The sequence below is a fragment of the Leiobunum rupestre genome, chromosome 6 (genome assembly GCF_980474605.1).
Source record: "Leiobunum rupestre chromosome 6, qqLeiRupe1.1.hap1, whole genome shotgun sequence".
Lineage (NCBI taxonomy): Eukaryota > Metazoa > Arthropoda > Arachnida > Opiliones > Sclerosomatidae > Leiobunum > Leiobunum rupestre.
In genome coordinates, this window is record NC_143389.1 from 38425768 (window position 1) to 38439812 (window position 14045).

The window sequence follows — 14045 nt, forward strand, 5'->3', positions numbered from 1 at the left end:
GATTAGAACGAGTTGGAGATTCTCTCGAAACAGACTCGACTTTACCGTAAAACGAGACAGTTCTTGAATCATTCATGAGAAAAACCCACGATTAGTAATTAAAAATCCCATCCCCCTCGAAAACCACGAAAAAGAAACCATTCCAGTAAAGGAGGGTTAAAGAAAGTATTTGGAACGATAAGTAGAAGTGTCTGCGTTGTGTCTTCCGCGAAGAATTGTCTATATTCTCATCTCTCTCATCCAGCACCTCGCGCGTGACGCCTAAGAGTTTTCGCGCTAAAAGTATTCTCATTTTTTTGGCGCGCGTATCTAACCGGGGGACTCGTCAAGAGTTAATGGGTTTTTGTCTATTGGCCGAGGGAAGCGCGTGACGTCACGGAGCGATATCCACCCCTCGGGGAACGCCCGTTCACCCGATGCTTATAAAAGTGAGTGGACCCTCGAGCCCGTGCAGTACTTGCAAATCGTTTGCAAATATTGCCTCAGAAGAGAACCCAAAATACGTCTCGCTATCAAACTCTTCTCCAACCATTAAGAAACTAGCTATCCAACGTGAAAGACGCGTTCGCTATTCGGTCCCAGGTAAATTGAGAATCACGCGTCCAAGACGATTAACTTTAACTAGGGTGCTTCGGATGCCTGATATGTCGCCTTAAGGTCGCACCAACGAGACGCCCGAACTTATCAAAAATTCCGTGGTTTTCGCCGTATCAGAACTTTTTAAAAAATCGACGCGTTTTTGAGGACGCGTGTGTTGAAACGAACTTCGGATACCGCAACGGGACAGAACTCTAACAACCGTGAAAGTCAAAAGACGCATTTTCACACGAGGGATTTCGGAATCATTAACGCTTCAAATATGATGCTGTGGACGAGACAGAAACTTAACGGCACATCTTCGCCGAGAAAATTCAACATATCGTAAGTATCCTTTAGTATGACGCAATGCGCTACAAATATTTCGATAGACGAGGGAGCGCGCTAGAGAATGATCATTAGGAACAACGTAGAAAGGAATCGAGAAGCCTTGAACTATACCTCCGGGTACGGAACGAACCCAATAACTGCGATAAAAATGGAACGTATTCTCGTATCGAAATATTTGTAATTAACAATATCCAATAGCGGCGAAACAGGAAACTCTAATAAGCCTTCTACCGTTGCAGGCTTTTCTTAAGGATATCACCGCCAGCGCATCTGGTCTTCGCCTTCGCCACGTTTCTTTGCCTAACCTTCTTCCTATTCCCCGCGGAGAAAACCGCCACGACCAGATCGGAACCATCCACGCTGATTGGCTTGCTTTACATTGGTTCGTTCGCTACTCACTTCGGAACTCAAATCTGGATGTCCCTCATATCTGGTAAGATCATTTTACCGCAATCACGGACAATCTGAAACCTTTTCCCTCCAAACGCTCATATTCGTTATCTTTCGGAATTACAGGCGTTTTCCTATTCTTCAATTTACCGAGGCACATTTTCGGTAAAGTACAGAAAGTCCTATTCCCGAAGTACTTTTTCGTCAACGCTATTCTGGGTTTCGTGACCCTCGCCGCTTACGCTCGATGTCAGAGCAAAGAAGAAAGCTATCAGTTTAAGCTACAGGTATGTTTCCGTTTTCCAAACGAATTCTAAACGCCACCGATCTATATCACTGACCTATATGTTTCCTTATCCAGACATGGGCGTTGGCAATCTGTTTTCTAACGGAATTGGCAGTCCGTCTTTACTTGGTCCCGACCATGCTGAGGACGATGGAAGCCAGAGGACACTTTGAAAAACGAGCGGGTGTCGGAAACGAGATTGGCCGCCACGATCCGGGGGTCCTGCGCGCCGACAATCAGTACATGGACTTGCACAAGAAGTTCCGTAGACTGCATGGCATCTGCGCTATGGCCAACTTGGTAGCCGTTGGAACCAACACCTTCCACTTGTACTACTTGGCCGTCAAATTGGCTGCTTTAATGACGTGAACGGCGCGTACAAAACGTATAAAATCGCGTACGCCTCACAGAGACGTCGTACGAGACTTTCTTCCGGTAGTATAAACCCCCTGGAATCGGACATCCAGCGTCTCCTCTACGGTCAACTTTATCAACAGTAGACGAGGCGGTAGCGGCTATCGAAAATAGCGTTAGCAAACTCCCCAAAAATAATCGAGATGTTTATGTCCGAGATGAGTCCTTCAAATGATCCAGTCAGTCGCGCTCATGTACTAATATGAGTAGGGTAAATTTCACGATCAGCGTAGGTCGTAGCCATAAAAGCTAGTCTTCACTTTCGGCTACTCTATGTCATCACGCCGCCAGTAAAATATCCACATTTTTAAATATACTAAACGCTGTGAGATGGTTATATCCCAAGCTCGCAGCATTTTCGAAAAATGTATACGCCCAAATTATCGTAGTGAGATTTTTGTGCTTATTTTTTCGTCGTCGGAAACTATTGTGTATTGTTAATAAGCATTATGTATTTAATTATGTAAATATAATTGTAACTTGGCCGATATTCGGACTGAAATGAAACGAGCAAAGAACGTTTTTTAAGTATTTATTAAATTTGTCTTTCATGAATTGTATTTAACAACACTTATTTATTTGTTGAAATTTATGACATTTCATGCTCAAAATATAACAATAAAATTTTATAGTTTTAAAATATTTATATTTTGGTTTCGTTCATTTTATTATTTGGGACAGGAGAGCTTGGTAAATTATTAACTACATCCAGGTACCAAATAAAGAATCTAGTAATATAGTATAAACCTGACAATTTTACCTTTAAACAAAAAGTTAATTTAATAGCTAAATTATAAACTTTAACTATATGGTAAATCCACGCGGATAGCTTGAATTGACTGTATTCGTATTTTGAGCAAACAGAAATTGTTCCGAGACTTTCAAGTCGAGTTCGATTTATAGAATTCTCGACTAATGGTATCATACTTAGGGCATTGCACATATTTGAATACATTATGTTAACCTTTTAAGTTTGACTAGATCCTTCCCACATTCGAAGACATTTTAACAATTGATAGAATTATATAAACTTTAGAAAAATATAGAAGTTATGTAGAATATACGTGAAGAAATAGGTACGAATATAAGTATAGAAAAAGGTTTACGCTATTTGAACTAATAGATCTGAAGGTAGGAGGTAAATCAAGACGTTTTCTCGCTTTCTCTTAACTTCTACCTTTGGCCCTACTAGTTCTAATATCGGAAACGGACAATAACGACTTAAATAAACATAATGGAAGATCATATAGGTACTAGATTTAAACGTAAATTGTTCATATGAACGTAGTGGATGGAGTTAATGGGATTCGTGGAAGATTTGGAAATAGATATCTGTAGAGTTGTCTACACATCTCCGTAGAGCATTTTAAAAGCCACACTTAACCATCCACTCTGCATCGGGATTATTTTTATACAAAATGGCAATACGGGCATTCGGATCAAGTTTCCTTTGACCTGAAATAATTATTTAATTAGAAAATTGTTCATTCAACTTATTGTTTATGTCGATGTTGTAAAATTCAAATAACCTACAAATATGTCTACTTATTGGTAGGATTTCAGTTGCTTATTGGTATGATTTCATTTGCTTTTGCATAGTTAAAATTATACAACATTTAGCAACAAATTTATAATAATACCCAAGGCACCACACTAGGAATAAGTCACCTAGAGACTTTTAATGCCTTTCAGTGTGAGCACTTCTAACATTCCCTGAGCGTTTTAATCCACTTACCAATATTGCCTCCAACTTCGTACAAGGCGTGTCCGCATTGCGTGCTGAGCGATGGGATCAAATCGTTGTTTACGGAAGGAATGGAGGAGTAATAGTAATTCTCCAAACTGGAAGCTCTTGTCCTGAAACGTCAAAATGGTCGCTGCGTTAATAAAACATTGCGCGTTTTTCGACCGAAACCGGAGTGAGGAAACCAAAGCCAAAAGATAAATCCAAGCCAAACCAAACCATCAACCACAAAAAAAACAACCAGGAAAAAATAACCAACTACAAGTGTAAGATTATCGAGCGTAAAAAGCGATTAAAATCTACATGAATATACAACGCAAATTTAAAGCGATTCTGTTTACAAAGAACGAAATAAGATCAATTTTTTAGGCCTTAGACGTTCGTGTTACACTAACAAGGAGACGACCCGAGGTGTTACACACCGATTTTGTTCAAACTCTGGGGATTGATTGTACCTTGAAAAATCCTAAAGGGATTTTATTCAATGGGCAACGAAAAATGTTTTTGACAACATAAAATGGAAATTTTCCCATGGAAAATAACATGGGACTTGGACCGATTCCAAGGGTCCCCCCCCCCTGTGAAAAATTTTAAAAAAATTGAAAAAAATTTAAAATACCAAAATTAAATTTTTTTTTTAAAAATTGACGAAAAACATCAAAATTGATCACATTTTGATCAAATTGAACCAAATGGGCGAAAATGAATCGATATGGCTTAAATAGGAAAAATTTCCATTTTACGTTGTCAAAAACATTTTTCGTTGCCATGGCAAAACCGTTACCCATTGAATAAATTCCCTTTAGGATTTTTCAAGTTACATGAATCCCTCGAGTTTGAACGAAATCGGTGTGTAACACCTCGGGTCGTCTCCTTGTAAGTTTAGAAAACTAATATAATTGATCTTTTGGGCTTAGACTTTTTTGAGTTTTGGAAAATCCAATCAAGGATTCTACTTTCGTACCATTAATAACAGAAATCCGCTCGTGATAGCAACTTCAACCCTTTATCGCGACTTACGGCGAGATAATTTTAATAGTGAACCCAACGAACCCGCGTTCGCTTCAGGGAAGCTATCAAAGGACACCGACTTAACGTTTTTTTCCATATCCGAGCACCTGCGATGTCACGTTGGAAAGACACACTGATAAATCAGAGGTTGATTTAGGTACTTGGCAAGCGAGACGAATTTTTTTCGTCGTCTAAAGCCGAGAGATTAAGGAATTGTGACCCAACTGCACGAACGAGGTACTTGGGTACGTTTACTTCACTGATATCGCCAGAACATCACTCTTCGGATTATTCGGTTATTTTTCGTTAGTCAAATGTTTAGCGTATAGTCTACCCACCAACTCTCGAAGAGGGATTTTGTATCTAGAGCCCTACACTACCGCTCGAAAGAAGTCGGAATTTAAAAAAAATTAAGATAACTTGGCAAACAATTCGCCAAAAAAACTAAAATTTGCGAAAATTTATTAAATTTGTTCATGTTTTACTCGCAAATCCGAATACAGAATATCAATTTAGCGTGTTCTCCGTGTCCCCTATCAAACATCGAATCGCGACAAATTAAGAGAAAGGTAGTACAAAATTGTCAAAATCTAGAAATCAACTCTCTTTCATTGCGAAACAAACCGGCAGAGAAAAAACATTTGTAACCAAATACCACCCGTAATTAGTAAATGGTTTTAGTGAAAATTACGGGTGGTATTTGGTTAAGTGAAAATTACGGGTGGTATTTGGTTAAGTGACAATTACGGGTGGTATTTGGTTAAGTGAAAATTACGGGTGGTATTTGGTTAAGTGAAAATTACGGGTGGTATTTGGTTAAGTGAAAATTACGGGTGGTATTTGGTTAAGTGAAAATTACGGGTGGTATTTGGTTAAGTGAAAATTACGGGTGGTATTTGGTTAAGTGAAAATTACGGGTGGTATTTGGTTAAGCGAAAATTACGGGTGGTATTTGGTTAAGTGAAAATTACGGGTGGTATTTGGTTAAGTGAAAATTACGGGTGGTATTTGGTTAAGTGAAAATTACGGGTGGTATTTGGTTAAGTGAAAATTACGGGTGGTATTTGGTTAAGTGAAAATTCGGGTGGTATTTGGTTAAGTGAAAATTACGGGTGGTATTTGGTTAAGTGAAAATTACGGGTGGTATTTGGTTAAGTGAAAATTACGGGTGGTATTTGGTTAAGTGAAAATTACGGGTGGTATTTGGTTAAGTGAAAATTACGGGTGGTATTTGGTTAAGTGAAAATTACGGGTGGTATTTGGTTAAGTGAAAATTACGGGTGGTATTTGGTTAAGTGAAAATTACGGGTGGTATTTGGTTAAGTGAAAATTACGGGTGGTATTTGGTTAAGTGAAAATTACGGGTGGTATTTGGTTAAGTGAAAATTACGGGTGGTATTTGGTTAAGTGAAAATTACGGGTGGTATTTGGTTAAGTGAAAATTACGGGTGGTATTTGGTTAAGTGAAAATTACGGGTGGTATTTGGTTAAGTGAAAATTACGGGTGGTATTTGGTTAAGTGAAAATTACGGGTGGTATTTGGTTAAGTGAAAATTACGGGTGGTATTTGGTTAAGTGAAAATTACGGGTGGTATTTGGTTAAGTGAAAATTACGGGTGATATTTGGTTAAGTGAAAATTACGGGTGGTATTTGGTTAAGTGAAAATTACGAGTGGTTTTTGGGATGGTAAAGTTACCCGTTAAGTGAATAATTTCGTACCGATAAGTATTTAACTCGTGAAGAGTGAATCACCTTTTAAATGACGCGATCTTAAAAGAAAATTATAAGGTTCAAGGGGTCAACCGACTCAAAGATGCAGTCAGCTACCAGTTATAACCGCCAGAAAGTAACTTTTATACTTCCAAGTTTAAATAGATATGACAGATGGACAGGTCATTCGTTATTGGATGCGAGATTAGATTCGAAACTACTAGGACAAGGCGTGGGAGGGAATATACTAAACCAGTTGCGTTATAGCCCAGCCACGGTAACCCGCCCGCATCCACTTGGTTGTTCAAAATGCATTTCGAAAATGCAAAATACCATTTTGCATTTTTTGAGTTAAAAAAGGTATTTTGCATTTAACATTTTGAATTTCTAGGAAACTATTTTGCATTTTGTAGAGAAAGTTCGTCTACTATTTACTGCCAAGTAATCATAGATGGCGATACTTACTCAGAAGCAGACGAACATTCATACAGTGCCACCGCTTTATTTCCTACGCTGGCTGCGAGGATAGTTTGGAAATATCTACGTAATTATCATTAATTAGTAATTAATAAATTATCAATACTAAGTAATTAATAAATTATCAATACTAAGTAATTAATAAATTATCAATACTAAGTAATTAATAAATTATCAATACTAAGTAATTAATAAATTATCAATACTAAGTAATTAATAAATTATCAATACTAAGTAATTAATAAATTATCAATACTAAGTAATTAATAAATTATCAATACTAAGTAATTAATAAATTATAATTGATTAGTAATTATTTAAAATTATTAAATAATTAAAATTATTAAATAATTAAAATTATTAAATAATTAAAATTATTAAATAATTAAAATTATTAAATAATTAAAATTATTAAATAATTAAAATTATTAAATAATTAAAATTATTAAATAATTAAAATTATTAAATAATTAAAATTATTAAATAATTAAAATTATTAAATAATTAAAATTATTAAATAATTAAAATTATTAAATAATTAAAATTATTAAATAATTAAAATTATTAAATAATTAAAATTATTAAATAATTAAAATTATTAAATAATTAAAATTATTAAATAATTAAAATTATTAAATAATTAAAATTATTAAATAATTAAAATTATTAAATAATTAAAATTATTAAATAATTAAAATTATTAAATAATTAAAATTATTAAATAATTAAAATTATTAAATAATTACTAATTATTAAATAATTACTAATTATTAAATAATTACTAATTATTAAATAATTACTAATTATTAAATAATTACTAATTATTAAATAATTACTAATTATTAAATAATTACTAATTATTAAATAATTACTAATTATTAAATAATTACTAATTATTAAATAATTACTAATTATTAAATAATTACTAATTATTAAATAATTATTTAATAACTAGTAATTAATTATTTAATAATAATTAATTCGCATTTTTATTATGAGCTGCAAAAATCATTTTACGTTTTACATTTAGAGAATTCAATTTTCAAAATGCATTTTGAACAACCCTGTTGGATAGACACACAAAAAAAGGTTTTGTATCCCTATAATAGGGCTGGTGACATTGGCACTGCGCTACACAACGTGACAGCGTAAGGGCCTTAACAGGGCCGGTTCAAAAACCAATGCAACACAAACTCAACACAACTACCATAACACCGCGTGCTAAGGCTTAGGATTTTGAGAAAAAAACCGTCATCCCGTTGAGCGCTCACCTTCCATTGACCTTTTCCCTTCCGCAACCCCCCGCCGATTCCAACGTTTTCTCCAAAAGGGACCCAACAGTCAAGGCTCCGTATAAACTGACGGTGAAGACCCTTCGTCGATCGCACTCCAGCTGGACGGCAATAGACTTGTTGCCATTATTGGAATCCGTCAAAGGACTCGTCGAGCTAATACTGTTACTCCTCTCCGAACCGGAAGAATCGGAATTACTCCTCGGCTTCGAGTAATCGTCCTTGGGCTTTCTATGCAATAACTTCAAACCCTTTAAAAATGGTGAATCGGTATTAAAAGATCATTAACAAACGCGAATAGCCGCCAAAACGTTTACTTTGTGCTCTTTGCCAAGTCGCGTCTTGGACAGTTCTTCGTTTTGTTCGCGAATTTGTTTAAGTAGCGGCAGCGGAACAGTCCAGAGTACTTGTTTGTATTTGAGTAACATTTTAGTGATGGTGGCCGTCCTAGTCGCCAAGGCCATTTCCTGATTAATGTCCTTTTTGTGGATTTCTTGGCCATGGCCCGTCCGACTGGACCGGGCCGGAGGGAATAAATTGGGCGCCATGATGACCGACAAATTCTGAGCATTCATTCTATTGTACCGTTCCATTTCGGAGACTCTTTCTAGGAACTCCAATAACCTCTATTAGAAAAAAAGCTATTTAATTAAATCTTAAATTACAACTGACGAGGTGACTACCCGAGGTGATAATCACCGTTTTTGTTGAAACTAGGTGGGTATGTAGACTTTATGGTAGCATGAAATTTCACCAAGGGAAAAGTTGCAATGGGCATTAGTTTTGCCATGGCAACCGAAAATGTTTTTGACAACACAGTATGTATATTTTCCCATCGAAAGTAACGTGGGAATCTGAGATCTAAAAAAATAGATCAAAACTGACAAATGAAATTAATTTTACGATATTTTATTCGAGGGGCTGATCACTCCGCGTAATCGGTGTACAGAGCCGTACCTTTGACTGTACTAATGGGACTACGCGTAATCTTTGAAGTCTCTGCCTTTGGCAGTGGTAATCGAAGTGTAGTCCGGTGTACAGACTTTCTAAGAGTGGTTAGCCCCTCGATTTTGATGAATTTTGGTCAATTTGATCAAAATATGTAAAAATTGATCAGAATCGGTAAAAATTGAGAAAAGCGAAATATAAAAATAAAAAGTTGTATTTGCCAACTAATCTCCAAATCGACGGTAATAAATGAATTTTATCAAAATTAATCAAATATAATTAAGTTGTTTTAATTTGATCAAAATTAATAATTTCAATTAGAATTATTATTATTATTTTTTTTTACAGGGGGGATACGGACCCTTAGAAGTGCTCAGATTCCCACGTCATTTTCAATGGGAAAATATACATACTGTGTTGTCAAAAACATTTTTCGGTTGCCATGGCAAAACTAATGCCCATTGCAACTTTTCCCTTGGTGAAATTTCATGTTACCATAAGTTCTACATCCCCACCTAGTTTCAACAAAATCGGTGATTATCACCTCGGGTTGTCTCCTCGTGAGTTCCCTTCGAGCATTCCAGATGGCGGTACAAACCTTCAAAGTTTCCCTGTGCACCTCCGAGAGTAGCATGACGAGTAGGTTGAGAGCTTTCAATTGCTCGACGATACAGGGGATTTCTTTCGGGGAAAGATAAAATCGTTTTAAAACCGGTTTTAAAATTCGCGCCTATGAAGTCTAGAAGGTCTTACCGGTGACTTGAAGGAAAGCGTCCAAATAGGCGTTCGTCAATAGAGGCTCCGGAAGTTCTCGAATGAACGATTTGCTGAGGAATGACAAGTCGTGAGGGGAAGCCTGCGCTATGGCCTCTTCCACCAAATCGGGACACGTTCGGTAACTACTGTCCACCAACTCTTTCAGACTCTAAAAATACATTTTCGATATTGAAATGACTTCTGCCGTTTTTCCCCGCGATGACTAAGTTACTAAGGCAGTCTTATAGGTGGCTCCCTAGAAGTAAGTCCTTCAGATAGGCTTTAATAATAATAATAATAATAAGTTAGGCTAATACCCAAGACACCACCTTAGGCCTAAGTCATCAAGGAACCTTTAAAGCCATTAATTCAGATGGCCGGGTTACAACGCGTAGGAGGGTGGAGGCAAACCCTTCATGCCACGTGAGCCAACAGCTCCCTACACTAACTATTACCGTTAACCTCCACAAGTTTATATGGAAGGGGAAACCGAAGAAATAGGGGAAAAACCTAAATGTACCGATATTTAGCCTATTGTATAGAACATTACCTAGACCTAGTCAACACGAAACTTAAAAAAAAGTGACGCAATTTGTGCGTAACCGGAAACGGAAATTCCATACCTCGGCCGACTGCACGGACGCCGTCTTTCTGAGAATACCCTCTTCCTTCAGCGTTCGCCTTTCCATCTCTTCCAGAAGCTGCGTGAAAGTGAAAATTATTACTTTCGTAGTTTGTTGATTTTTTATTAAAAAAATATGCCAACATTTAAGCCAAACAAACAGGGAATATCCAAGGCGATAAAATTATCATTGTATTTTGTTCGCCAGCTGGCCGTAGGCATAACGCGATTCATCAAGCACGCTAAAGGGCAATACAGGCCCGTACATGGGGGGGCGCCAGGGGATGCTCAGCGCCCCCAAATGAGTACTTGAGCATCCCCAATTTACTAATTTCATAGGTGGGGAGATAAAAATGACTCAAGGCATTGGCACCCCCAAAAATAATTTGAGCGCCCCCGAGTTTTGGCGGCTGTGTACGGGCCTGGGGCAATACGTGTATATAAAAATAAGGACAAAAACAACCCTCAACGCGCGTATTAATTGCAGGTTGCTTAGAACAGAATTCGCGATAAAAGTTTCCAAAAATACTGAGGAAATAGTACGTAACTCCGTAGGAAGTTATATAAGGCGAATTGAGGGTGGCACTTTTAAATATTAAGAGGTCCTACGCTCCTCGTCTTTTTGGGTTAAATAAAATCAAAGCTAAAAATCTTCTGGATCTTCCATCATAAAGTTTTAAGATGATTTATTACGAAGAAATATAATACAATTTTATTATATTTGTGTACTTAATTTGGACTTAAAATTCGTTAGATATTGAGTTGTTTACAGAATAGGATGGTATACCTTCTGTATAAGTCGATAGCCGCGAGATAATCAAGAAAAAAAAACAGTTTTGGAGAGGTATTATTTTTAAATCTAATAAAAAAAAAATCGCCAGGAAGTAAACGGCCGAAGAGACTGGCCAGGGGGAAGCGAAAATAACTAGGAAATGACGTGCTTTTCAAACCAAATTTCCCCACTCATTAAATCTCTTCGCCAAAATAAAATCAACCAGTTAATATTAACTATGGCAGTGTTGGAACGACAGCGATTGGATTATTCACAATCGAAGCGGGTATGAGATCACGCGAAGCTGTTTAAAATGCGGCGATATTTCGAGGGTTCAATTTCCGTTAAGTGCCGGGTCACGAGTGGAATAATTTGTTTTTAGCGAAAAATGCGTTAATTTCAAAGGGACGTCTCTTCCTGAATTTCAAAGACACGTCGGCTAAACAACCATTACCCGATTTTAGTGAAAAATAAACCAGAAGGGGTAGAGGTTACGGCTATTTTTAAATAAGCTTTCTAATTTGCATATCTAGAGAACTTACCCTCTGGAATAGAATGGGAGTTTGACAACGGGGAAACCTCTGTCTGTCTTCTTCAACTAGTGTCGTCAGGGCGACCCCAAAAACTCCTCCATCTAAAGTCAAAAAACGTTTTCATTATGATTAAAAAAACTGAAATGTCAAGAAGAAATATTGCCTACGGCCTTAACTCGCCATGTCAGTATGAAATAATCAATTCGCTTCGTTAACGGATGTACCATAATGGGACACCCGGCCACCTGAATTAAAAGGCTTCAAAAGTCGCTTGATGACTTAGGCCTAAGGTGGTGCCTTGGGTATTAGCCTAGCTGATTATTATTATTTATTATGCTGTTTGATTTGTATCGTACGGTTAAATAATTAAATAACCAACGCGAACTCAGTGCAGAAATCTACTATATTAGGTACATTTCTTGTATTATTGGATAACTTAGCGGATTTACAAAGCCCGTACATTTCAAGATTTCAGGGTTGGCTGATTTAAATCAACTTTATTTAAATCAATTTTTATATAGTATTTTTGAAAAAGAAAAACCTCGCCAATTGCTATAATTTAGGTTTAAATATAGTCTTTCTTGTACCTTCCCCCTAATGTTGCATTGGGTTCTACCTGTGGGTGGAGATTCCGCCGAATTTATTTTGTAAAGTACCAAAATAGGTTTTAAAAATTAAAAACTTTTATATGATTATTAGCTTAAATGTAATAAATTCATTATACATACATACATACATTATATATATATTTTTTTTTTGGGTAAAATTATGATACTAAATTATATAAAACTTTAAATTTAAAACAAATCAATAAAAATTCGATTTAAATAAAGAAAATCAATTAATTTGATTTTTTTTAAATTGCCCACCCTGCAAGATTTTGTTCGAAAGTGGCAGTGTTTTCACTAGATTTTCTAAGACACGGATAAAAAAGTTTTAATTTTCAAAAGACCGTGAAATTTTAGGAAAATATAGGAAAATAAAGGAAATTATAGGAAGGCATTGAAAATATAGGAAATATAGGAAGTCTGGTCACCCTGTATTTATCGAAGCTGGTCAATTAATCCATGATGCTGAAACACTATTCTAAAGAACAGGCCAAACGGCGTGGTGTTGACGGCAGTTTGAAATAAGGCTACAGCTACAAATGTGGACAAAGACTGACCTTTCAATTTCCTCTTAGCCGCCTTCCTTCTGCTGTAGCTAAGCCCGTGTTGGTCAAGGAGGGCAGCCAATTCAATCAAAGCCAGCGTGTGCATTTTCTTCTGGTCATCGGTGCCAAGGTCACTGGGGTAGGTGACTCCCAACGGATTCTCAGTTATCTCGACATCCTAGAAAACAAAAAGAGTGGAACCACGGTTATTAGAGAAAACCCAACCTCAAAACACAAATACGCAAGAACGCGCCAATTAAGGAAAACGAAAGTTGAAGATAATCTAAATCCAAATGGATCATTAGCCTCGCTACGGCAATACGTACAAAAATTCGAATCCTGCCTAATAAACATTATAGAAGAAAAAATACCATAATTAACGCGGATGGCGATTATACTAATCTTCGAGACATTAAAGAGCCGATGAACCAACGATATAAATTAAAATAAATTAAGATGTTTTCACAACGAAGAACAGGTTATGACTATAACAACGATAATATTTTTAATTAAATTGCAGGGATAAAGATTATTTTTTGACCTTCGAGGATTATTTTAACAGACCTTGAAATAAATTTCCACTATAGTTAAAATAGCAACACCGAAACCGAGTTGACAGCTTTACGGGAGAAAATGTTTTTGGGACAAAATTTTGGCAAACGTACAAGCATAATAACACGAGGAAACAAACGCTATACAACAGCGACATAACAAATTCTGTTTTCGCATTATTAAATAAGAAAAAAAAACATTGATATCGAAATTTCACATCCCGGTAGTGTTAATAAATTCTTAAAATATAAAAAAACCTACATTATCTAAATATATAAATACCACAACAAAACAGTGATATAACGAAATCGAAAGTTTTCGCGTATTTTCAAATACATTTGAAATAGAACAAAAATAAACCTTGTGCGAATATAATAGCGCGGTAACCGAGAAAACCACAAAGAAAAACGATTTCACTTTTAAAAAATTATGTTCCGAAAAAAAAAGGGTATAGTCT

The 14045-nt window shown here is 36.2% G+C and overlaps 2 protein-coding genes across 3 annotated transcripts in view; one reads left to right on the top strand and one right to left on the bottom strand.

Annotated features, from left to right (window-relative positions):
* Positions 1–464: 464 nt before the first annotated feature.
* Positions 465–2563, top strand: LOC149940844 (transmembrane protein 205). 2 transcript variants are annotated; one of them, XM_090177161.1, is made up of 4 exons: positions 465–921; positions 1167–1360; positions 1444–1604; positions 1679–2563. In XM_090177161.1, exons 1-4 carry the CDS (start codon positions 860–862, stop codon positions 1970–1972), a joined length of 711 nt encoding a protein of 236 aa, XP_090033287.1. In that variant the 5' UTR covers positions 465–859; the 3' UTR covers positions 1973–2563. The 2 variants fall into 2 exon arrangements, with proteins under 2 accessions (XP_090033287.1, XP_090033288.1); XM_090177162.1 differs by lacking the exon at positions 465–921 and adding an exon at positions 1012–1104.
* Positions 2564–2586: 23 nt separating this feature from the next.
* LOC149940845 (rho GTPase-activating protein 28-like) overlaps positions 2587–14045 on the bottom strand; it is a 77060-nt gene continuing 65601 nt past the window's right edge. Inside the window, exons 8-16 of the mRNA XM_090179380.1 lie at positions 13049–13214; positions 11893–11984; positions 10580–10657; positions 9954–10125; positions 9799–9881; positions 8570–8878; positions 8232–8503; positions 3753–3874; positions 2587–3472 (exon numbers count right to left, since the gene is read on the bottom strand). Of these exons, the coding sequence (XP_090035506.1) occupies positions 3384–3472; positions 3753–3874; positions 8232–8503; positions 8570–8878; positions 9799–9881; positions 9954–10125; positions 10580–10657; positions 11893–11984; positions 13049–13214 (1383 nt within the window). The 3' untranslated portion in view covers positions 2587–3383. The remainder of the gene's footprint in view (positions 3473–3752; positions 3875–8231; positions 8504–8569; positions 8879–9798; positions 9882–9953; positions 10126–10579; positions 10658–11892; positions 11985–13048; positions 13215–14045) is intronic.

What these genes read in the sequence shown, in the direction of transcription:
- LOC149940844 (XM_090177161.1), top strand. Translation starts at nt 860, where the DNA reads ATGATGCTGTGGACGAGACAGAAACTTAACGGCACATCTTCGCCGAGA. An exon ending in CCGAGAAAATTCAACATATC is followed by an intron (nt 922 to 1,166) that starts GTAAGTATCCTT and finishes CTACCGTTGCAG; the next exon opens with GCTTTTCTTAAGGATATCAC. An exon ending in CTGGATGTCCCTCATATCTG is followed by an intron (nt 1,361 to 1,443) that starts GTAAGATCATTT and finishes TCGGAATTACAG; the next exon opens with GCGTTTTCCTATTCTTCAAT.